Source organism: Cannabis sativa, chromosome 7 (assembly GCF_029168945.1).
Source record: "Cannabis sativa cultivar Pink pepper isolate KNU-18-1 chromosome 7, ASM2916894v1, whole genome shotgun sequence".
NCBI classification, from domain to species: Eukaryota; Viridiplantae; Streptophyta; class Magnoliopsida; order Rosales; family Cannabaceae; genus Cannabis; species Cannabis sativa.
Window position 1 is genome coordinate 49158643 of NC_083607.1, and position 27389 is coordinate 49186031.

Sequence of the window (27389 nt, forward strand, 5' to 3'; positions counted from 1 at the left end):
AACAAGTCAAAGAACCCGAATAGTACAATTTAGGCCAGAACATAATCATCCCAAGATTGAGATCATTGATCTAAAATTAACTAAGTGATATTGACTTAGAAATTATATTACAGTAAGTTTATGATATTTTTTTTTTATTATCAATATCGATCCAATTCGATGTATAGCAAATACACCCGATACAAGTTTTCTTTGCTAATGTCATGGAAAAGACATTCTACTTAAACAAGTGTAAGTAAACTACATCGCTGATTATCATATCAGTGTAAATTTGTTGCACAAATTAATCACAGGACTAATATGGTTTATATCATATAGTCATAATTATTTTTCACCACGTAGACAATACTATAATTATGAATAATAATATGATAATAATTTAATAAAATTAATATATATATCAAACATATGATCATGAAAGTAACATGTAAACTAAGTAATATACTAAACAGTAGTAAAATAATTTATTTTCTTTTATTGATAAATAAAATTAAAATTGTATTAAAAATAGGTTTTATTTAAGGCATAAAAATACAACAAGAACTTCGTCATTAATTTAGATCCCCACTCCAAAACCTTGGTTCGTAGGAGGAACTTCATGATTGAGGCTTTTCATTACTGCTTAGCTTTGTAGTTGTAGGAGGGCCTCTTGTATTTGGCATGTAACGTTCTTCCAACTTTACTTGGTTGTACGCCAACTTCGCTTCCTTGTCTTGGATTAGTTTCCTTAACCATGTGACTTTTAGATCTTTGAAAGTTTCTTTTGTATAGTATTCATCCTCTTCCCTATCGTAATCACCTTCTTCGTTTTCATAATGTCCTTCTCAATTATCTTCTTTGACGGGGTTTTCATCATGACGTTCCTCCGGTTGGTGACCATTTTGGAGAGGACCACCAGCTACCACTGATGCTTCACCTTCCCCCACGGTAGCCTCCAAAGCGTCCACCGGAGGAGGGTTCATATCCTCTGTGGTAGAGGTTTTGGCATTGTTGTGAGTAGTTTGAGTGACTGTTTTCCAGTCGTCGTTCTTGTTATAACTATTTTTATAGATGACAAAAATGGTAAGATCTTTCTTCAGCTCAATGAAAGCATCAAAATATTTACCGAGATTTCCATAAACATAATTAAAAGAAGATTACGCTGAAGAAAATAAGATTAGGAAATAAATAAGATGGGATTTTTGCGTGGTTAGGAAATTAACGAGCCTTAGTCCACGAGTCAATGTTATTAAGCTCTTTGGCTATGGAGTATATACTAGTTTTTACATACACAAATTTTCCAACCCTTTTCATGAAGGGATAAAGCCATATTATAGGCGTTTGGCTAGTGAATCGATTGGACCTAGAATAATGATTCCGTTTGGTGTTAAAAGTCCACTGATGAGGTAAATACAATATAATATTGGTTGTTAGACTAGGTAGGTGAGGCCCAGATTGTAGGTATTCTTCATCCATACACGAACATACTATTGACAATGATAGGCGCATATGTCCCATTAGTTTTAAGAAAGAGAATGTCAATGGGTGTTGGCCGAAAAGGTGATTTCATATTTTATGTGTGCCTTTTTTACAGTCTAACACATGGGGACAAGCCGCCTGATTTCTTGGGATTGTGTCAGAATTGTGCCGCATTGGTCGGCTTCCGTGGCCTTAAGTTTTCCTAGATGCTGTTTCATATTCTGTTCACGGTGCCTCTTGAGGGCATCCTTCTTTGATCTACACTTCTTCGCTCTTCGACCGTTTGTTGGTTGCTCCGGGTTTGGGCTCTTTGGATTCATCAATATGAGTCAGTATTGACAAAGCCAGATGTCAAGCCCAGCTTTGCCCATTCTTGATAGACGGGTCAAGTTGCTGATCCATATGGACCCAATGAGTGGGCCTTTATCATGCCCCACTTATTTGCTATCTAGAAACATGAATAATAATTATTATTATATAAAATATCTCTCATCGTAGTATTTAAAATTTTCTCTTGATTAATTAAGTATAAATTAAAATAATTATACTAAAAACCTTGATAAAAGGAGAAAATCTAATTTATTTGGTTAAAATATAGTTAAAGGTTAAGTTATATATATATAATAATTTTATTTTTGAAGTTATCTTAGTATTTAATGCATGTAAGTTATAAAATATGATGAAATGTGTGCAACATGTTAAAATATAATTTTTCCTAAAAAAAAATGAATGTAATGAAAAAGACAAATAAGATAAAACAAGCTCTTTTTAATTCTTGTTTGGATGAGTATTTGGGAGGCTAAGTGCATGTTTGACATTATAACTAAAAATTGTTTTTTATTTTTAAAAATAAAAAAATTATTTTTTAAAAAACAATTTGGCTTGTTTGTCCTTATTTTTTAAAGGGATTTTTTCTATTTTAAGCTAAAATTACTTAAAATAAACTTTTATAGTACTATAATGAAAAATAAACATTTATAGGATTTAATGTTTACTAAAATACTATTTTTAAAATTTCTTATTTACAAAAATACAGTAGAGACAAAGAAAAAAAGAAAATTGATAGTGATTAGGCGAGCAAGTGAAAGACACGCTCGACTTGGAAAAAGTGCTCAAACAAATTAATACATGCAAGTTATTAATCTGCCACGTGTAAAATTATTTGACAAGATCTATTATTTAATTTTATTGGTTTTGACAAACACTAGAGACTACTTCTATAAAAAAGAATTAATTTTATAAAACTGTACATAAAAAATATATTTTATTTAAATTGAGATAAAATGTAGTGTCAGGGACTTTTTTTTGTTTTTAGAAGATTGGTGTCAGGAACTTTATTCACCATAGATTTTATTAAATACTTTTTATTTTATAACATGCAAAAAATAATATTATATTCAATCTTTGTTTGATAAATTGGATTGAAATTACTTTTCATGTATACTATTATTACTATTATATTATTATTTTGATAATATTTTTGTAGGATGATTATAATTAAATAAATTAATTAAAATAGAATAAAAAAATATTAGTCATAATATAGTCATATATATATAATTTAAAAGGATTATTTTAGAAATACCCAAAAACAACAAAAATTTTACGTTTTTACAATTTTTTTTTTAACATTTTATCGACTTTTTTTCCCTTACAAACTATTGTTTTTAGGTTGTTCTAGAAAAGACCGTTGTTTACACATTGCGAAAATATAGCATAATTTTACGGCAACATGAAAACAACGTTGTTTTCCCTCTAAAAAATTACAAATCCGTAAATATATAAAAAAAAATCGTAAAATTTTTTGTTGCTTTTTTGTAGTTGTTTTATTGTTGTTTTACAGTTATTTTCATGTTGTTGTCTAGGTGTTGAATAATTGTTTTGTTGTTGCTTTAGTTGTTCTTTTTTTTGTTTTACTGAACATAGTATTTATTATAGTTGTCATGAGGTTCTTTTTTTTAGTTAATTTTTTTTGTTTTATAGTTTATTTAGTTGATTTTTAGCTGTCGTGAGGTTGTTTTCCCATTATTTTTAGTTTTTTTCTTATTTTCTGTTGAGAAAAGTGTAATTTTTAACTTTTTTTTTTTAACATGTGTAATTTTTAACTTTAAAAGTGTATTTTTGTAAATAAAAATTTTAGGTCATAAAATTGTTAATAAAATATAAAAAAAAAAAATATTTTTAAAAGTTTCTCATAAAAAAATTAAAAAAAAAACATACAAATAAAAAAAAAATATGTATATATATTCAATTCTATTGAATAAACAACTAAATACCAACAAATGAACAACTGTATAACAACTCCACTACAATATGCAAATAACATAGACATGTAAACAATTTCACAAAGTACATCAACTCCAAAGAAAGGAAAAATACCACTGATGTATAAAATAAATTGACAAGCAACTACAAAACACGTGTGTATCAACTCAATAATGCCCATAAAAGAACTAAACACATACTCATTTTTTTATTTGTTGAACAACTTAATAACAACTAACAAACAATTAAATGACAACACTACATAAATATACAAATCAATATTGGACATCAACAAATTGTGCATTCTGACACACACAAATCACACTCACTGTTTATTAAAATTGACGTGTTTTCCATATATGATTATCTATAGTTGAAATTTAATACACATTATTGTGTGTAAAAAGTGTCTGATATTTTTTTTTTTGTGTGTCGCTTTACTCAAACTCATTTAGTATGATTTGATTTGATATTTCATTTTCAAAATACATTATTTTGTTTGAATTTCTAGAAGGTATAAATAAGCTAGTCACTAGGTGTGTTATGTACTGGTCAAAAAATATTTGAATAAAAATTTTCATTTATTATTATTTCTAGTTCAAAAGCATTATTATAATTTATTATTTCATTAGTTACGAGGTGTGTTTTTATTATTATTTATATTTTAAAATATTTACTTTAATTTTAAATAGTATAATTTTATTTATTAATATTATTATTTTGTATCAAAATTGTGAAAAATAAAATTTTTTTCTAATGAATGTTTTAGTCAACCAAAAAACTACAAAAATACAACTACGTACATAACAATTTTTCTAATTAAATAAGAAAAATAACTAAACATCAATAAATATTGTCCACAATCTAAAAGCAATGTAAAAATAATAAAAATATGCAAATTAAACAAACATCAACACAATGCATAAACTCATAAAAAAAAAAAAAGACACAAATAATCACAAAAATAAAAATGAAAAAGCAACTATAAAACACTTGAGCACCAACTCAAAAACTTACATACCTATGGAAAACTAAATATATACTAATTTTCTTTTGGTTGAACAACTAAATAACAATGAGATAACAACCCTAATTTAATATGAAAAATTATTAGAAATTAACAAATTGTGTTAACTTAAAACACACACACACAAACAAATAATCTTAACAAATAAAAACAAACTTAAAAATAACTACAAAACACTTATACAACAACTCAAAAAAGGATGTACCCAAGAAAAACTAAAATTCACACTAAGTATAATTTGATTTGATATTTTATTTTGGTTATATTTTGGGATTATTTAATAAATACTAACAAATGATAAAAGTTTACATTTTACAAATTTATAGATTTTTTTTTAAAAAAAAATGAAAAAATTGCTTTTGCGTTGTTTTTATGTTGATGCTATGAGAACCAATATTTTTTTCTTGAAAAAAAAGTGAAAAATAGAATCTGATAAAATGTAAAAAAAAAAAAATCATAAAAAAAACCTAATTTTAAGTAATTTTTGTGTAAATTTTCTTTATATATATATATTTTATTATTTTTGTTTGAATTGCTCAAAACTAGTAATAATCTAGTTGGAGGTTATGTTAAATGTTTAAAAATACATATTTCTATACGTAAAAAAAATTAAATTAAATTCATTTAATATTTTTATAAATTAATATGATATATTTTTATTTGAAAATATTTTTTGTGTTAGTTATTTTTATATATAAAAAAAAAATCAATAACATTTATGAAACATTGGAAAAACAAAAGAAAAAGAAAAGAAAAAAAAAGATATGAGATATTTTTTTAGAATTAAAATAAAGACTTACGGTACCAAAAAAAAGTAAAGATTTTTTTTAAGAAAATAAAATAGTAAAATTTGAATGTTTTTTTCTTTCTCTAATTACTTTTTTAAAACAAAATTCTGACATTGCTCACTAAGTGACATCCTAACGCGACAAATGGCGCGTCCTCTCCCATCAGCAGCAGGTGGGGCCCACACACATCAGCCATTCTCTCTCTTAAAGTACCTGACACCGTATAAAAGTAAAAGAAGAAAAGAGTAAAATAATAAAAAAAAAAATGTATCCAAATAAAAAAAGTAAATCAAGAGACTTTTTAGTCAACTTTTGTAAATTTCCCTTTTTTAAAACCAGTTTTCAAAAAACAAAGTTACAAAAAACAAGAATTTTGAAATGTTTTAAAAACCAATTCATTTTTAGTTAATATTGTTTTTAAAAAACACTAACTAAATATGACTTGTGTTTTAAAAACTTCAAAAATTATTTTTTGTTCTCATTTTTTAAAATAATTTTTTGAAAACAAAAAACAGAAAATAATACCAAACATGCTCTAAGTTTCTTGTTACATTTGGGCCCGTCTACGAATTGGTGATGGGTTACATGCCTCTATTTTGGAGGCTCCTTTTGGTTACTTCATGAGGTGGTGTCGTATGTTGTTTCTCGCCATCCAAGATTGGTCGTAAGGTGGTGCAAAGTTTACTTCAAGTTGATGTTAAGCAGTGGGATGAGGATGTGATTGGTGATAAGTTTGATGAGCAATATAGGCAGCTTATTTTACTATTCCTTTAATTGGGGAGGACATGGATGATTGCTTTTATTGGAGTAGGGAGGCTTCGGGTTTCTACAAAGTGAAGAGTGTGTATCAATTGCTACAATGCTTAAAGGGGTGGGAATGATGATCCAAATTCTGGGTTTTGATGTAATTTGTGGCAACTAAAAATTCCTCTAAAGGTAAAGGATTTTATATGTCGTGTTTGTACTTGGTGTCTTCCAACGATGTATCAACTTAGTTTGAAGCATGTGCCAGTACAAAGGAATTGTCCTCTTTGCTTGCGGTCCGATGAGACTATTATTCATAGTCTAGTGCTCTGTCCATTTGGTGCTAAATGTTTTGTCTATGGTACTGTCAGTGTTGGTTTGAATGATGCTATTGGGGATGACTTTTCTAGTTGGTTCTAACAGTTGGGCGCTAGGGTGGGTAAGGAGAAGCAAGGTGGAGTAGTAGTGATTTGTTGGGGTATTTGGCAGCTCAAAATAAATTTGTTTGGAATAAGAAAATTTCTAGCGTGAATGATATAGTTACGTCAATAAAATTGTATGTTAAACAAGAATGTTCAAACAAAGGATGATTTTACATCATTACTGAGTGGTATGACACCAAATGGTGCGAAGGTTTGGGTAAAGCCTCATGAGAATCAAATAAAAATAAATGTTTTATGTTGCATTGTTCACTCATCAGTTTGGATATAAATTGGTAGCTCGTGATCATCTTCAAGCTCGTATGAACTCCCCTTTTGATTTAGTTATTAATGACTAGACATTAGATTACTTGTATGAGTGTAGTCTATTTGTGTATCGTTTTACTGGACTCAAAATGAACTTGTTAATTTCCAAAACGATTGTTGTTCCTACTATATTCATGTCCAAGTTGATAGCGATTTGCCTTCTTAAAGTTCTATTTCCATTCAAAGAAAAATAATAAAAGAGATAAAAACAACCTAAATTGATAAAAAAAAAAAGTAATTAACAATAGAAAGAAAAAAAAAATTGGTTAAGAGACATTGAGGAAAATTAAGAAAAGAAGTATTCCTTTGAAAAATCAGCCATATAAAGTGCTAATGATTAATAGCTACATATATAATAACCTCACATCACTATATAAAAAATAAATATCAACTCTTCCACGTAACAAATCCGACATAAATGTACTTGTCAAATGAAAGATTTCAAAGAGAAACTATTTTCATTTCATTTCTCAAAATCCACAAACTCTGTTTCGAGCATTCTTTCCAAGTTATAAAAGAACCTCTAAAAATCATCATAAATCAGTACATCTCTCCTTATACTCCATAATACCAAAAAGCTTTCAACCCAACAACACATCCTTCTTAGTCATCATCTTCTGGATCAAAGTCCTTGATCTTCACATCTGCGTCTTCTCCAAATTGTATGCATGTGTCAATTTGAGCCAACACATACTTTATACTGTAAACAAAAATAAACTTGTGTTAGAAACAATGTGGCCTTTATTGTGTTCCTGGGAAAATAGACAAATATTTTCTAAACCATTTACTCTTTGAGTTAATAGTACAAAGCCCCGGAGAGGTGCATTGGTCAACTCATGGTTTAGTTGTTCGATTACTTAAAGGCAACCTAAAAGTTCCTATGTCACATAAGCTGCACGGTTTAGTTATAAGGCAAGCATTCCAAAAAGTATGCAGTTCGAAAGGAGACACTCGATAACTTCTAACTACAAAACTTAATTCCCTTAACAGAAGCACACGTATCAGCACAAACCGCTCGTTGGGAGAAGGAGTTGGTAGACATTGTTAAGATAATTAGAGTGGGTACTGGGTAGATCTTGTTATGATTGATTGACTAGTGATGTCTCTCAACAATCCAAATCCAAACCTTACATGCTTCTGTGGAAAATACTTATACATAACCCACTGATCACCAGAAATAAATGCATTAATGTAGAAAGAGAAACCACCTGCTCTCCTTCCTCAAATCCAGTGGTATAAAGCTCACCATGCTATACTCGTCAACCTAAAACCAACACAAATGTAGGATAGTTAGTTATACACAAGCCACCACATCCCAATATACCACGACATTGTACGATCAAATGTTAGATATATGCACAGAAAAATGGTTTATACTCTTCATAAGTGTGCAAGTGCTTGTGAAGTCTTAGAATCCTTTAAACAGCAGATATTGATTGTATCAAGGATCAGCCTTTGCATCGTTATGTTAAACAAATGGAAATGGTACCAGTGGCCACATCAATCCATACATCTCAAAATGCAAGCATGAGAAACCATTAAGATAGTAATGAATAAGCTACTCTCATTGGAAACTCCACTGAGCCCCTTTTGATGAGTAATTAGATATATGCATTTCTCTACAAAGGAAACAATCTACTACAAAAATGGAATAAATGGAAAAAGGAAAACCAGGAAACTGCCAAATGCAATATCAGGATAGTCTGTCACTAAGTTTGTGTAAAAATAATTAAATTCTTTGATTACCACTGCAACACTAAGTTGCATACGTTTGACAAGAATTTAAGCTACAACTTATTAGAGAGAAATCAGAAAACACATTTGTATTTGCACTTTCATTTTTGGAACATAAGTACATCAAATCCACCTACTCACCAGTTCAATCAAAGCTTTATTCAGCTTTGCGAATTGAGGACCCATCCTTTGATTTAACTCTGACAACAAAAACTGAGGCTCTGGTTCCAAAAAACTAAGAGCAAATAGAAAATAGACATATTAGGACACTACCTAATAGGAATAATTATGTATATAAAATTGTCGAAATTGAAGAAAGGGATGGTAAATTATTTACTCGTCAATATCCTTTTTGTTTGAGACAAGATCCATTTTGGAGAGAATATTAACATGGGGTAACTCAAGCTGGACCATTGCAGAGAGAGATGCCATGCACCCACTAATGAACTTAGTCACATCTGTCATAAACTGATACGAGAGAAAAATGAGCACCATAGCTATGAATAAACAAACAACACATGGAAAACTAACCAAGGGAAGAAAAAATAACAAAAAGCAAAAGCATCCTGTAGTAAAATAAATAAGATAAGTGATAGGGTTGCATTTGATAGCAAAGTTAGAACTATGATTACAATCAAACATAAGTTGTATGATGTTTTGTGAAATAGGAAACTAGTTAGTCATGCTGATAACAGCATCAAAATTAGGAAATTTAGAGGGATGATTATTTCTGTAATGGAGGTCCAAGGCGGGGGAATTCAAAATCTGCTAGAACATCAACTTAACAATCATTTCAGCAGGAATAGAAAAGTTTCTCGGTGTGATATATACAAAAGTGCAGACATCAATTTACTGATCGTTTCAGAAAGAATTAAATACTTCCTCAGTATGATTAAAAAACAAAAGAAAGCAGGGTATAGCTGCCATGAATGGAACATAAAAAAGGGTAGCATAAAAATGAAAAGGAAGAACAAGAAGAATCACATTTACCTGTGAATCAAGCAAATATACTCCACAAACATTGTAGTTTCTACTTTTCAAATGGTCCACAAAATTCCGAAGCACAGGAACATGCGAAAAAAGTTCTATCTGACCTACAGAGTTTATAAAATATAAATGTATTGTCATAAATTTAAGCTATAATCAACTATAGAGAAAACACAAAAATTGAAAGGGCAAGACAACAAATATGATACATTGATATACGTACGGAAAGACAACAAAATACCCTATTTTCTTTTCCTTCCATTCTACTTTTCACCGCAGCACATGGACTTTCACAGTTATGAAACTAGAAATATAGTTTAAAGTAAAATTTGGACAATAATGAATACCTGGACAGTCAAAAACTAGATACTCATCATCCAAGTAATTTTCCAATTCTTCTGTTAACCAATCATCCAAATTTTCTTCGAGATGTCTAAACATGAAAGTTAAGGCTCTCCATTAAAAATCCTATCAACAAAATAGTTCCACCAAAACTATTTCCCCCTTAAACAGATTGAAATCAGAAAATAGCATTTTAAATGATATAAGAGAACAAACATGTTTGGAAAAATCAAAGATGAAATTTAGAAAGTAAATCAAGGATACTCCATGCAGTACATAAGGCCACCATTGGGACCTAAGCCAAGTTCCTCCATAACATCTTCCAATGAAATCAGTTCTCTAATATCTGCAAGCAAAAGAAGAAGAAAAAAGACTTAATTTCTGGTAGTGCAACACAAAGCAAGATAACAAAAATCAATTTTATAAATAAAAAAATACAAATCCAGGTGAAAAAAAAAACCTGGAACAACCGTAAAGAAAAGAAAATGGTGTACTTACCAAAGGCCACAGGGTAATCAAAGTTTTCTGCAGCAGGATCAAGATTTATAATATGTATACTCCTCCCAACAGCTTCGCAATGTCGGTAAAGACTAGAACAATATGTTGACTGATCACCATTACCAAAAAAAAAACATAACATCAAAATCAACACCAATTAAAGTAACAACTCACTTAAGAAAACCACAGCATACTAGACAAGGACATGGTTTTTGGGTCAGTTTTTAAACGCTGAAAATCACCTTTCCACTTCCTGCAGGACCAATTACAAGCTGAGCATACCCCATGACACCTTCAAACAGCCCTCAATAACCAAATCAAGTTGGGCAGAGAAAATTGAAGATTCGAAGAGATTCAAGAACTGCAGCAGCAATATAGGCAAAACACCAAACCCCAACCGCAAACAACAAATTCAGGATGTCAGAGTAGGCCATACCATACACACTGATCACAGAGAGAATAAAACCTGAATTATTAATAACTGCAATAAAAATTTAATAAGAATTTCACTCTAATCATGCATACACTAACAATAAACTGTTCTAGTTCATGTCATCATTCATCAGGGAACAAACAATAGTATAAACAGAACAAGGAAAGGATAAAAGGAAACTCAGTTTAAACCATTTAATGCCTACCCACCAGATGAAGGTAATTAAAAAGAACAGAAAAGAAAAAAAAAATTGTCCCACCAATGCAGCAATTATCGGATACCTCAAATCAATTCCATGGAGGATGGAGTTTTACAGAAGAAGAAGAAAAAGAGGAGAAGAAACTGTGAAGGAAAAGATGAAGAGGAGACAAAAGTGAAACGTGGGAGAGAATAGGGTTTCTGAATTTAGGGATTCAACTGAGGTTTTCAACTTTTAAGTTCTGATTTGAAAACTTTTTGAAAATGCGGAATGGGACCAACAGTTTTTAGTTTTGGAATTTATACTAGGGAAATATATATATAAAGGTTTGTAATCAGTATTTTCAATAATGCTAAAATCATATTTTGAGATTCTGGTACTTTAAATTCAAAATTTTTTTTATTAACTTTGACCAAATTGCTCTTACTAACATAATTAAATAATTAGCTTTAGAAAAACTAATTAAATAATTAAATTTAATTTTAAAACTCAACTAATTGAAGACCATTGATCATATTAACAAATTTTTTATTTATTAAATTGAATTCAAAATACCAACATGTACAATTCAAAATGCAGAGTATCAAAACATAGAAGGTACCAGATATATACATTATTGAAAGCACACAGCACTAAATTTAGTACCAAATAAGTACACATCCTTTATAAATAGACTTGCATAATCATTTTTAACTTGCCTTGGTGTTAGAAACTTAAAATTAAATCAAGTGAACACACTAACGAAATCTTTAGGCTAGCTATTCTTAAAAAAAAAAAAAAGTTTAAACCATTTTGAGTTGCATAGTATTGCATATAGCCATTGGAGGATGGACTTAACATACTAACCAGCATGAGGCATATGAACACACCCATTAGGCTAGCCTATTGTGCCTAGTTACTTGACTCACAACTTAGGCTTACCAAACCCAATATCCCAATTTGTTGTTACGAAAAGAGTGTTAGAAAACCCTAAATAGGAGTTGTTGTGTGTGGGTTATAAAGAGTCTTAAATTAGGGAGAGTAGTCTCAATAAGCAGTTCATGCAAAATTCGAAACAGTATTTACTATTCAGTATATCAGACACACCAGTCAATGAAAAAGAAAACAACATCTGGGTAATGAGATTGAAATATAGATTCAAAAACAAAACAAAAAAGAAAAACCCAACTCAACCTTAGAAGAAACAAGAATAAATAAACACCTCAGAGAAAGACTGTAAAAATGTCTGCAAACATAACAGTATACAGGAGAACATAAATATATGTATATATGTGGAAAGAGAGAGAGATTAGGGTTTGAGCAGATTTACTTGAAGAAGAGGATGATCAGAAGGAAAAGGTTAAGGAGGAGCCACGACTCAGACCTCGATCGTCGACTAACAAACACACAGCGATTTCAATATTAAATATAGCGCCCTTCGGCCCCTTTGCCCTCTGATATTAATTTTCTTTTTCCGAATCCCCTATGATATTTTAGATAAATATTAATATAATAATAAATAAGTATTTTGCTCATCAAAACCATTAATAAAATGCTAATGAGCATTTTTTTCACGAATTTTAATATTTACAAAATTATATTTTTGAATTTTTTTGCCGTTAATAATTCCTTCTGAATTATTGAGATGGTTAGATTTAAGAACTTTTATCTAATTTCATTCAATTTTACTGTTTCAGTGATATTAGATATCTACCAAATCATGCTCCTCAAACTTTGATATATACTAAATCATGTCCTCTGAATTTTCATCCATGTTAGAATTTTTTTTACTAAAATTAGACAAAAGTCCTTAAATTTAACAATTTCAACAGTTCAGGGAGATTTTTTAACGGCCAAAAAAGTTCAGGGGTCATGATTTGGTACATGTGAAAGTTCGGGAGAAAAATTCTAATTAGCCTTAATAAAAATTATGCATATGGGAAAATTATAAGAGTTTATTTTTTTATAGCATAAATAAATAATGGAATTTTTACAAAAATATTAGATTTTGGGTCAAAGTTTACACTTTTACTGCCACGCGGAATTTTACAAAAATACAGTCTTTTTATAAAACAACCATAAAACAACAAACAAAACAATTAAAAATAACAGTAGAACAACAAAAAATACAGTATTTTTGAAAAAAATTCCGCCCCACAGTAAAAAAGAAAAAAAAAATTGAAATTTCAGTATGTGATGTAAAAACCCCTAAATAGTACCATGAGGTTATGAGCTTTTTTTTTTTTTTACATTTATATGAGATTTTTTATGTCATATTTTTGTAAAAAAAAATAGAAATCCCATATTTTTAAAACAATAATAATTTTCGCCGGAAAAATCATCGGTGCTGGAAAAGTCATTATTGCCAAAAAAAATTCTGAAAATGTTAGTGTCACCGGAAAAGTCACCGTCGCAAGAAAAAGTCACCGGAAAAGTCATAAGAAAAATCACCAGAAACAGATGTATCAGATATAAACAAAAATAGAACCGATTCTATAACATAATGAATAAAAATAAATAATACAAAATAACTCAAATTAGTTATAATTGAAATATAACCGATTCTGTAACATAATGAATAAAAACAAATAACACAAAATAACTTAAATCACCTATAATTCAAATAAAACTGGTTCTATAACAGTGCTATAATGAATAAAAATAAATAATACGAAATAACTCAAACCGGTTATAACTAAAATAGAACCGGTTATATAACATAATGAATGAGCATTTTGGGATAGATATGGTATGAGTGTAATTATTTGGTGGGTTGGAGCATGTTGAATGTATATTTTTGTTTAAATTATTTTATTTAACTGGTTTTTGTGTGTGAGTTTTTGTAGAGGGCAAAATCTACAATGATCGGAATGGAAGGATCGCGGGCACTGACAACCTGTAGAACAAAGGAAAAAGGATCATTGAGAACTTGAGACATTGGGATGGTGCCAGCCGAAGGGACTCCGACGATCAAGTCAGTAAATAATTCAAATAAAGAATATCTGAATGTAAATAAAGAAGATAGAAAACATATACTTCTACTGTAGAGTGATGTAGAAGGACTGGTAGTAATAATAGTAATGTATTTCGTAAATGCTTGAATAAGTGTTCAGTGAGTGAAGATGCAATGATCCTTCAAGACTCCTGGGTTCTCCTTTTATAGAGCCTCTGATGGTTGAATTTCCCTATTCTGAAGAACGAACGTGGGAAGTGGTCTGTCCCTTTTCCAGGAAGAAGGATCGATTCTTATGCTTCAGTTATAGACTCGTGTTGGGTTTTACGCCCTAAATAAAATTCATTTCAATATAATCAGATTTGCTTATTAATATAGATCAGAAATAACATTTAATGTTGCATGATTCACATGATTTATTTCATGATTATATGTACATAATGTATGAATTCATCTGAAATCCTTTCACATACTTGATCCTGTTTATTGTGCTGTCAACACATTGGAAAGTAAACATGACTATGTGAATAAAGTTTCCTAGATTTATCAGACACATGGTTTTACTGATATGATAATCTACAAAAAGAGTTTACATGCATATGGAGAAATGCTATGTTCTTTCCAGAGCATTGGTTAAAGTAAAGCTCAGGTTGGATGCATGGAGTATGCATCGGAAGGGACCGATATTGAACTTTGACTTAGATTTATTAAACTTACCGTAATATCTATTCAAGTCAATATCGCCTAGTTGATCCTAGATCAAATGATCTTAATCCTGTTATGATTAGGCTCAATCTCAAGAGGCTATTCGTGTTCTTTGATTTGTTAGTTAAGCCTACTTTTGGGTCAGGGTGATACGTACATTTTGGGAACACGGTAGTGCAATTGAGTGGGAGCGCTAACATAAACATGGAATCTATAACTTCTATCTGGCGAATAGTAAGTAAAGGATGATCTCCTTCGAGCTTGACCAAACAAAAATAAATGGTGGAGATCTCATTTCACATAAGCTGAAATATCATTTATACGGGGTTAAGTGTTTTAAGGATAAAATACATTGTAGGGTGTAACGGTAATCTAATCCCTTTACAGTGTAGATCATTCATATAGAGGATCATTGATCAAATTAGGATTATAACAATGGATAACTAATGATGTGTCTATATGGTAGAACATGTAGAGCATTCTATATACTGAGAGTGCAATTCTAAGTTCTATGCGTGGATTCAACGAAGAATTAATAAGTCAGTGAATTTAGGTTATAAATTCTTGATCTGCTTATTGGAAGCTCGGTTATATAGACCCATGGTCCCCCCACTAGTTGGGATAATATTTCTTGTAAGACTCATATAATTTGTTTTGATTAAACAATTATAATTCTCAAATTAGACTATGTCTATTTGTGAATTTTTCACTAAGGGCGAAATTGTAAAGAAAGAGTTTTAGGGGGATATTTGTTAATTATAATACTTTGTATGGTTCAATTAATAAATATGATAAATGACAATATTATTTAATAATTATTTATAGTTATTAAATAGTTAGAATTGACATTTAAATGGTTGAATTTGAAAATTGGCGTTTTTGAGAAAATCAGATGCAGAAAAGATAAAACTGCAAAATTGCAAAAAGTGAGGTCCAAATCTACATAGCATGGTCGGCCACTTTTATAAGAATTATCCTATGATATTTTCATTATTTTAATGCCAAATAATTCAAACCTAACCCTAGTGGAATGCTATAAATAGATAGTGAAGGCTTCAGGAAATTTACACTAAAATTTCACACTTCTCATTCAGAAAAATCTGAGCCTTCTCTCTCCCTATCTTTGGCCGACCACTCCCTCTTTCTCTTCTTCCTAAAGATTTCGAAATTTCTTAGTGATTATAGTAGTGCCCACACACAGCAAGTGATACCTCAATCATAGTGAGGAAGATCGTGAAGAAAGACATTCAACAAGAAGGAGTTTCAGCACTAAAGAATCAGAGAAAGAGATCCAGGTTCAGATATTGATAATGATCTGCTACAGAAAGGAATCAAGGGCTAGAAATCTGAACGGAAGGAGTCATTATATTCCGCTGCACCCAATGTAAGATTTCTCATACTTTATATGTGTTTATTTCATCGTTTTAGAAAGTTCATATTTAGGGGTTAATCAACATACTTGTGAGTAGATCTAAGATATTGGTAAAATAATTTCCAACAACTCGTTCCTATCCTCTGTATTAGATTGATCTTGTAGCTGTTGGGCTCATTTGGGCCTTGTATTTTAGCCAAAGCCCAATGTATTTTGGATGAGTAGGTTATATTTATTGACCTGGTTTGAAGGGTTGTGATTTCAATTTGGGCTGTAAGAGGCATTTGGGCCTGGTGTAATTTTTGGCCACTACAATTTGTCTCTTACTCTTTGGGTCAAGTGTGGTTGACTTGAATAGTAGTTGCGCTAACTGACAAAAAATTTAAATATATGTTTCGATAATTATTATTTTTAAGTGCATCAATTGGCTTTGAGAATGTATAAATATTAAGTTTGTATTAAAAATAATAGTATATCTATAAATACATATATATATATATATGAAATAAATAATATATGGTATAAAATGACAATAGTTGTTGGGGTAATAATAATAATAATAATAATAATAATAATAATAATAATAATAATAATAATAATAATAATAATAATAATAATAATAATATGTTGGGCTATTTACAAAAATATGGGAAAATAAAGATAAGTTTTGATATATATGGCATAAAAACTTAATTACACTAAATATGACATTTTTTTAAAAAACTTACAAATATGGGAAAAAGTCTTGAGGAATGCCATAAAAAACTTTAAATTTGTGTTTCTTTTTATTTATTATTTCTTTTTAAAAAAAATAAAATACTAAAATAAATAAAAAATGATCTCAACTATAGATATTATTTTTTTTTACAGAAATTAAACTTGTTTTTTTTTTATTTATTTAAACTACTATTTTTTTTCTTTGTTTTTTTTGTTAAAAACTAATTATTTCATTAAAAGCAGAAAAAAAAAAAAAACCAGTTTCATCAACATCATCCTGAAGAAAAAACAATATAAAAAATTATAATCTAAAGATAATATAAACTTTAAAAATCAGTTTCATCAACATTGAAAGAAACTATTAATTTCATTAAAAGAATAAAAAAAATAGTTTCATTATGTTATTAGAATTTTTTTCAAGTTACTTTTTTATTATTTTTTTTCTAGGTTGGAAACTTACATTTATATTTTGTTATTAAATTATTGGTAGGCATTATGTGTTGTTTTGATTATATTTGTAATTAGTATTTTTTTTTTTGTATATTTGTGTGTGTATGGTTTTATTTGATTGTCCGATGAAACTGGTTTCAATTAACTTTATTATTAACATTTGTGTTTTGTTATGATTTTTTGTAACGTCAAAACTGGTTTCACATGTCGAAACTGGTTTCACAGATTTTAACTGTTCTTTAATAGGGTTGCTCAATTTTTATGATATTATTATATATTTTTTAGTTTGTATAAAACCAGTTTTCTTATTGTATGATATTTGAACAACAATTTTTATTTTATTTTAATTAATCAGTTTCTGACACATATTATTTTATTATTTTCATAACTGGTTTTTTTAAGTAACTAGTTTTTATAACTATTTTTTTTTATTGTTGTTCATAATTGAATTTTATTCAATTTTTTATTAATTTATTTCAAGAAACTGGTTTTTATTTGTTTGTTTTTATTTTGGTTGTTTTACTAACTGGTTTCTCACATTCCACTGTTTTTTTTTTTGTTATTCTTTTATGGTTTTTATTGCACTTTTGTCTCTTTAATTTTCTTTGTTTCTTTTTTTTTTCTCTTTCATTTTAATTTATGATTCTCTTTGTTATATTTGCTGCATATTGTATGTTTAAATTAACTCTAATTTTTGAGCAAGCAAATAAAAAATTAAATGCTAAAATAAAGAATGAAGTTAGAAGTTTGATTATTAGGTATTGATATAAAATTTATATGTTCGAAACTGGTTTTTAAATTTAGTATCGTTAATTTGTAAAAGTTTAGTTATTAGGCATTGTGTATTTTTTATTATGTTATTGATGAAACTATTTTTTTTTTTTTTGCCTCTTTTAATGAAATAATTCGTTTCTTTTAATATTGATGAAACTGGTTTTTAAAGTTAGTATCGTCTTTAGATTGTAATTTTTTTCATTATCTTGTTGATGAAACTATTTTTTGTATTCTTTAAATGAAATTATTAGTTTCTTTCAATGTTGATGAAACTAGTTTTTAAAGTTGTGATTCTTTTTAGATTATGATTTTTTATATTGTTTTTTTTTTCAGGATGATGTTGATGAAACTGGTTTTTTTTTTCTGCTGTTTTTAATGGAATAATTAGTTTTTAATAAAAAAAAAAACAAATAGTAGTTTAAATAAAAAACAAGTTTAATTTTTGTAAAAAAAAATGAAATAAAAAAATGTACACTTATTATATATATTAAGAGAAAAAAAATTAGGTTGAGAAAAAAAATTAAAAAAAAAAAAAGAGAGACACAAAAAGAAATTAAAAAAAAAACAATAGAGAGAGATAAGTGAAAGAAAGAAAAAAAAAGTAGCAACTGACTTAAAAGTTGAAAAGAAAAAAGAGAGCCAAAATTGACTAAAAAATATATAAAAAAACAAAACAGAAAAAAAACTTTTTGAAGTTTCAATAAGTAAAAAAGAAAAAAAAAATAATAAAAGTATAAAAATAAAATGTTCTTGTCAAATTAAAAATGTAATGTTTGAAAAAAAATGCAATATTTGGTGTAAATTTTTCAAATAAAAAGAAACCCTCAAATGTAAGTGTAAAATAAATTAAAAAATAAATAAAACTAATTAAGCTAAAAACAAAAATATAAAATAGGGGTAAGTTGAAAAATGCCTCTTTTATTCATCAATTAATCAAATTTACCTCTAATTTTATATTTATTTGAAACATACCTCTTTTTATATGTATTGTACCCAAAATACCCTTACATAAGAGAATCACATGGAGAGTATCTTGAAGTGTCAGGGGCAAAATTGGTACAATGTTTAAAAAAAGAGGTAAAAATGATATATTTTAAAAAAGAAGGTAAAAATAAAAGAGGACAATATAAAAAGGGTATAGAGTGTAATTTCCTCTATAAAATATGGGATTGGATAATAAGTTTATAAAAATATGGCATATCAAATACCATAAAAAATCTTAAATGTAAAAAAATGCCATAGAAGAGTGGCAAACTTAAAAATGCCATATTTTTCTAACTTTGTTATGAAATCCCATATTTCATGTAATTTTCACTAATATGTTTGACATATACATTATGTTTGTATATGCATATGTTACTTGGCATGGATTACAATGCATTGGACTTTTACTTCAGCCCAAATAATCTTGGGCAGTAGCACACGCTTCATGAGTCAATAAAAATCGTATTCACTCTCTTCTTTTTCACTTACAGTAGCACAAGCTTCAGTGTAGGCGACACTTCAATTTTTTTTCACCCACATCGACTTCCAACGATATTAACTCAAGCATTAGGTTGGTACTTCCTTGACAATATCATTTCTTGATGAACATTTACTCTTACTTTGGTATTTTTTTTTTCTAAATTTATTTGACAACTACTTGAATAGATTTAGGATGATATTTCTAGGGTTTATGTGAAATGGTTGAGCATTGTTTTTATTTGCTCTTGACATTCATTTATTTTTGTCAAGAATTCTAAAAGTATTTAAAAAGATATGTAGCTTGTGCTTGTGATGTGAGGTATTGACATATTTATATATATATATATATATATATATTTATTGAAGAGGGATGAATTTTGCTAATGTGTTCTAACAAATTATCTTTTCTATCCGGATTTGCTATTGAAAAGAGAGTTTATTTGTGTTAATGGGCTTGGGCTCTTACTAGGAATTTTAGATGGGCATTTGGTAAAATGTTAAAGAATAGGGAAATGTATTTTTGAATGCTTGTGCCCATTCTTGGGTTGTTGAATAGCAAGGAATGTGTTTATTGTGTTCTTCATTTGTGTACCTATCTCGAGATTATGGAATTCCGAAGGGGGATACCATATTTCCCAATAGTATTGTTACTTACATTGAGTAGTGGAAAATGGGGTATCCCTCATTTTTGTCCCTAGAATATGGTTGTTAGATCAACACATTTCGATATTCATAGTGGTGGCTGACAGGTCGTGGTCCTTACAGGCATGGATGGTGATTTTGATCGAGAGGTTCTGGATGCCTCGTCTCTCGTTCCTGTCACCGTCGTAGAAGAGTACTATGATCAGGATGTAGACGACCATGATGCAATTGGGTTAGCGGTGGACGGGGAGGAGGTCCCATTAATAGATTATGCCTTAGCCCAAATAGTGAACGAGGATGATGTACCGAGTTTCCTAGGTAAATCACAGAGTATTTTACGCATTAATCCCAGCTCTAAATTGACGGTTCCACTCCTAGCTCAAATGAGATTGGCTTATGGCATTCCTCATAATATAAAAATGAGACTACCTAGGAGGGAGGTACGAATAGATTAGGATGTTCCTGATTGGTGTGGCATGTATTCGTATACCTTTTTCCGAGGCTTCAGGTTTCCTTTTCCACCTTTTGTTTCGTCGATCTTGAATTGGTCTCAGATTGCTCCTAGCCAACTGATGCCTATTTCTTAGAGATTGCTTTTAAGTATTAAGAGGTTCTCTGAGGTATTTGAGATAAGTGTTGACTTAGTAGAATTTCGTGCTCTCTACACCGTAAAAGAACATGATAAAGAAAAGGGGAGGTATAGTTTTGTAAGTCGAAATGAGGACCAATTTTTGATTTGGAAACCAAAATTCGCGGACCGAGATTGGAAAGAATTTTATTGTTTCTTCCATGGAGAATAAATGTTCACACCTGGAGCTGATAGGTTCCCTACTAGTTGGAGGGTGTTAGGTGGGTGCCACACATTAGTGTTGGAAATTATTTTACCAGGATCTTAGATCTACTCACAAGTATGTTTATTAACATCCTAAATATGAACTTTCTAAAACGATGAAATAAACACATATAAAGTTAAAGAAACCTTACATTGGGTGCAGCGGAATATAATGACTCCTTCCGTTCAGATATCTAGCCCTTGATTCCTTTACGTAGCGAGCATTATCAATATCTGAACCTGGATCTCTTTCTCTGAATCCTTGATGCTGAATCTCCTTTGCTGATGATCTTTCTTCACGATCTTCCTCACTATGATTGAGGTATCACTTGATGTGTGTGGGCACTACTCTAATCACTAAGGATTTCGAAATTCAAAGGAAGAAGAAAAGAGAGAGAGTGGTCAGCTAAAGATAGGGAGAGAGAAGGCTCAGTTTTTCTGATTCAGAAAGTCTGAAGAGAAGTGTTATTTTCCTGAAGCCTTCACTATCTATTTATAGCATTCCACTAGGGTTAGATTTGAATTATATGGCATTAAAATAATGAAAAAATCAATTTAAAAAAGCTACAATAGGTGGCCGGCCAAGCATTAGTGGATTGGGCCTTGGGCTTTGCAATTTTGTAATTTTAACACCTTTTGTATCTGATTTTCTCAAAAATGCCAATTTCCTAATTCAAACATTTAAATGCCAATTCTAACTATTTAATAACTATAAATAATTATTAAATAATATTGTCATTTATCATATTTATTAATTGAACCATACAAAGTATCATAATTAACAAATATGCCCCTATAAACTCTTTCTTTACAATTTCGCCCTTACTTAGTGAAAAATTTCACAAATAGACATAGTCTAATTTGAGAATTATAATTGATTAATCAAAACCAATTACATGAGTCTTACAAGCAATATTATCTCAACTAGTGGGGGGACCATGGGTCTATATAACCGAGCTTCCAATAAGTAGATCAAGAATTTAGCACTAAAATTCACTAACTTATTAATTCTTCGTTGAATCCACGCATAGAACTTAGAATTGCACTCTCAGTTATATAGAATGTTCTATATGTTCCACCATATAGACACATCATTAGTTATCCATTGTTATAATCCTAATGTGATCAATGATCCTCTATATGAATGATCTACACTGTAAAGGGATTAAATTACCGTTACACCCTACAATGTATTTATTCCTTAAAACACTTGACCCCGTATAAATGATATTTCAGCTTATGTGAAATGAGTACTCCACCATTTATGTTCGTTTGGTCATGCTCGAAGGAGATCATCCTTTACTATTCGCCAGATAGAAGCTATAGATTCCATGTTTATGATAGCGCTCCCACTCAATTGCACTACCGTGTTCCCAAAAAGTACGTATCACCCTGACCAAAAGGTAGGCTTAACTAACAATTCAAGGAACACGAATAGCCTTTCAAGATTGAGCCTAATCATAACAGGATTAAGATCATTTGATCTAGGATCAACTAGGCGATATTGACTTGAATAGATTTTACGGTAAGTTTAATTAAATCTAAGTCAAAGTTCAATATCGGTCCCTTCCGATGCATACTCCATGCATCCAACCTGAGCTTTACTTTAACCAATGTTCTGGAAAGAACATAGCACTTCTCCAAATGCAAGTAAACTCTGTTGTAGATTATCATATCAGTAAAACCCTATGTCTGATAAATCTAGGAAACTTTATTCACATAGTCATGTTTACTTTCCAATGTGTTGACGACACAATAAACAGGATCAAGTATGTGAAAAGGGTTTCAGATTAATTTATACATTATGTACATATAATCATGAAATAAATCATGTGAACCATGTAACATTAAATGTTATTTCTGATCTATATTAATAAGTAAATCTGATTATATTGAAATGAGTTTTATTTAGGGCATAAAACCCAACAAACTCCCACTTGCACTAATATAAAACAAAAAGTGTGTTTCAAATAATCTCAATACCTTGATATACAAATCAAGTGTAGTAGTAGTAAACTCCTCGTAATAGGATCTGAAAGGTTGAATTATACACAACCTTTTCTCCACCATTACTCTTCCTTAATCACAAAACCATTGATAATGTGAAATTCCTCTCTATATGTCTACTCTCTTGGGATACTGGATTCTATACCTTTGGCAACTACTTTTGGTTAATCAAGAAATTAACACTAGTAGTTTAAGGCAATTTGGAATGGTGCCAAAGATGTATAGAACTTTCCTTAGACTGAATAAGTACCTTTCTTGCAGCTTTAACATTCAGTCCCTCTCTGGTAGATCTAGAGACTTCAGATAGGTTTTTACACTTCTCCAAAATCACTATTCCACCCCCAGAGTAACCACCATCTTATCAGAAATATTTTCTAGCACAAAGGCAAATTTCGAAATTTGATATGGTGTAGTCTAAGAGTTTTAAACACACCCTTATAGACTAACATATAGTTCCTCTTCTTAATCTTAGGATTTACTTGATTGTCTTCCAATGTTCTTCTCCTGGATTAATCTGATACCTACTCATTACTCCCACTCAACAGCAGGTGTCTGGCCTAAGGCATACAAAAGCATATCTAAGACCTCTCACTGTTGATATAAGAAATTCTTTCATGGCTTTATCTTTTCTGGAATAGTTGAGACTTTTCCTTAGATAAATAAAATCAATGCCTAAGAAGTTGTGAAGCTTCTATAGATTGCCATTAGAAAGAAAATGCTTCAGCATCTTACTAAAGTAAGTTGCTTGCATTAGAGTAAGTAATTACCAGGTATACCATAAGCCATAGGTTTAGATAAACTCAAACCTATAATACTAGGAACAGGAAGTTTGTTAAGTCCATTGAATGGACTTATAAACGAAATTTCCTTTTATGTCTTTGTAATAGAAAAACTTTAGGTTATTCCATGTGAATGGATTAAACCATAGTTCTATTGGCTTTCTTCTTAGTTTCTTATCTTGACAATCCATTACTTGTTTGAACTCACAATGGATTTTAATCACTAGTGTCTCCCAAGTCATAAGAAGGTGAGTTCCTAGAAACTCTCCCACTACGACAAGGTACCGTGAATTATGTCTAAGAAAACTAAATGGTATTGATCTCTTCGGTTGTGACAAGACAACAGAGGCAGTGGGATCATCATATGTTATATAAGATGATAGAACACTTTTGGAATCAAGAATTAAATATCTCCTTTATTTGCTACTTGTTTTTCAGACTTAGTCATTTTCTTAGAAAAGTAGTATTTGTTTGAACAAACACTTTCTTATCTATTGACAATGGGATGGTCCACCCCTAATCACTTAGAATAGCTAACAAACCATGGTTAACAGTTCTAGCTTTTCTTAAGATTTTGATTAGGTCATCCATGAATCTAGTAATGATTTACATTAAGTATACAACCATTACATCATTCTGAAATTGTATTACCATAGAAGGAATTAGGCAACGACTAGTAACTAATCATCAATATGCAACTCGAAATTTCTGGGGAGGTAAGTTTGGATATAATTCAAAAATCAAATTAATGATCTTTGAACTGCATATCTACTAACTATTTCTCCACCCCTATCAGTTTGCAAGATCTTTAACCACTTACCTTAATGGTTTTAACCATTGCTAGAAATTAATGAAATTTTTCAAACATTTCAAATTTCTTTGCTAAAAGGTATAATCTAGAGTTATCGTTTTAAGGATACAACGAAAAACTCATATCCACCCCTGAATGTACATCCATCTGCGAATGAGATGAACTACTTTCAGTGGATATAGACATATTAAATCTTTGCAGAGATTGTTCTTGTCAAATCCACTATGAACAAGATACAAATGCCATACATTAAAAAAAAAATGGTAGTGTCTTTTGATGACATAGGTTTAGTTACATCAAAGAGTTCTTAGAATACTTCAAGTGGATCCTGGTCACAGAATACCTAACTCATATTCCATACAGTTTTAATCCATTAATTCGAGATGGATATTAAACACTTGAGAAAGTGTAACTGTATTGTATTATGGAATTAGAAATATAAGAAAATTTCTATTTGGAATCTAAAATTAAAGTCAAAGACTTAAATTTATACCAAATATTATGAGTAATTCTATCTTGGACCACCACTACTAATACAAACTCTAAGTCAGATTTGCCCATACAAGTAGGAGATTTCTAAGTTTGAGGATTTATATCAATTGGGAATAGAATTTCGGGATTATAATCATATGCGTCATTTAATTTCTTAAGAGAAAATATAATGACATGAAATGATTTATAGACCATTCATCCAATGATATATTATGGAGCTATTTCGAAATGAATAAGCTAAGAGGAATTAGGATAATTTCGTTTATAAATAAGAATCCAACGATGCTTCGATTAGCGAAAGACAAAGTAATCTTATTTATGTAATCTTCTTGTTTCATATCGTAAAAATACTAGTCTTAGGTGTCATCAATTGATGAACAGCTAGATGTCGCATATACAATATTTATCTTTCGAGATCTAACACTATTATGTATGTCTAATGGTGAAAATCCATTAGGGATTTATCTCATTAGAAAAACAAACATGTTAGACCAACAATGAAGATTCGAAATTAAACTACAACTTAATAACAGAAAATAACATGGTTCAATATAAATTCATACACAATTCAGAAATTATAAGCATATAGCAAGTAGGAATGACAAGTGAAAATACTAAAACATACAATCCTAAATAATTTCCAAGGTTTTTCAACAAGGCGATACGGTGCCGTTTAGGCGAGAGTCAAAGCATCATCCATTGAATAGAGTTGTCAGCTCATCTAAAATGATAACCATTCTAGCAACCTTTTATTCGATCAAGATTGGAATTCAGCGTTGTCCCGTTTAGGCGAGAGTCAAGGCAATTCTATCTTATGAGCTTCCACCATTGTTTCATAATTTGCAAGTCAAGTATGGTCGCCACCATTAGGGTGATCTATACCATACAAAACACTTACAAACTACTTATCATGCGAGGTTAAACGGTGCGAAATTGCTAATGAACGTTCCTCCATTAGGGAGGATTACTCACTAAAACAAACGCGGTGTAAAACCCACAATGGAGATCGAATATCTTAATAATAAAGCTCATTATTTAAAGAGAGTTGTATTTTCTTTGATTCTCTTTATTTATTCTATTTATTTTAAATATATATTTATTTAATTAAAATTTCTAATTTAGAATGAAAAATTCTAAATATAAATTTTAATTTAATATTTATAAATTTTACTTAGATGGATATGAAAATAACATGAATTATTTCCATCTTAGTAATAATTTCCAATAAATATTTAGAAAAATATTCAATTTAAGTTGTTAAAAAATTAATTTAAATTAATTTACAACTCAAATTTAATTTTCTATAAATATATATTGCATTTCGAAAAATTAAAGTATATAAGAATACAATTTTCGAAAAATGCATATTAAAATAAAAAATAAATCCTGGAAAAATTATTCTAATTTAATGTTGGCCCAAAATTAATTAATAAAATTAATTTACAACAAAAAATATAATTTTCCTATTTAATTAAATATATAAGAAAAATTACAAATATTTAAGTATGATGATGAAAATCAACTTAAATATTAATTTTTTATTTAATAAAATACACTAGAAAAATACTTCAAGCAAAAATATCACCTATCTAGATTTTCCTTTGACTAATTAATTCAATTTCTAATAATATACTTTAATTCAATTTATTTTAAATTAATCAATAAATGAAAAAATCATTGATTTAAGTTGATCCAAGAATTAATTAAAATAATTAATTTACAACTTAATCTATTTTTCAAGATAAAATTCGAAATTCTAGCATTTAAGAAATGCAATTTCGAAAATTGATTAATAAAATAAAGAAAAAATATATTTTGAAAATTATTTAAATTTAGTTGAAAAATTAAATTTCAACTAAAAATAATTTTCTATTTAATTAAATGTCATGAAAAAGAAATATTTAAGTATAATGATAAAAATCAACTTAGATATTTAATTTTCAAATTAATTAAATGTATTAAATTCAAGAAATAAATAATTAAGTGTAGAGAAGGCTTAATTATTAATTTCTAGTTTAATACTAGGAAAAATATACTTAAAATAAATTGTACCCAAATTAATTAATTAATTTCACAATTTATAATATTTTTCCTATTTAATATTAGAAATAATAAGTAGTCTAGAAATAACTATCTAGAAAATATCTTATTTGACTAAGTATCTTTTCCACAAAATTTGAAAAAATATCTA

The 27389-nt window shown here is 29.3% G+C and overlaps 1 protein-coding gene across 4 annotated transcripts; it reads right to left on the reverse strand.

The window, feature by feature from the left end:
- Positions 1 to 7314: 7314 nt before the first annotated feature.
- LOC115697821 (uncharacterized) lies at positions 7315 to 12722 on the reverse strand. 4 transcript variants are annotated; one of them, XM_030624954.2, is made up of 10 exons: positions 12531 to 12722; positions 10832 to 11033; positions 10590 to 10698; positions 10356 to 10437; positions 10097 to 10182; positions 9753 to 9856; positions 9100 to 9230; positions 8904 to 8997; positions 8237 to 8292; positions 7315 to 7728 (listed from the first exon to the last, which is right to left on the reverse strand). In XM_030624954.2, exons 2-10 carry the CDS (start codon positions 10874 to 10876, stop codon positions 7632 to 7634), a joined length of 804 nt encoding a protein of 267 aa, XP_030480814.1. In that variant the 5' UTR covers positions 10877 to 11033; positions 12531 to 12722; the 3' UTR covers positions 7315 to 7631. The 4 variants fall into 4 exon arrangements, with proteins under 4 accessions (XP_030480814.1, XP_030480817.1, XP_030480816.1 ...); XM_030624957.2 differs by having other exon boundaries at positions 10832 to 10950; positions 12531 to 12686; XM_030624956.2 differs by having other exon boundaries at positions 10832 to 11070; positions 12531 to 12679.
- Between the last annotated feature and the right edge of the window lie 14667 nt (positions 12723 to 27389).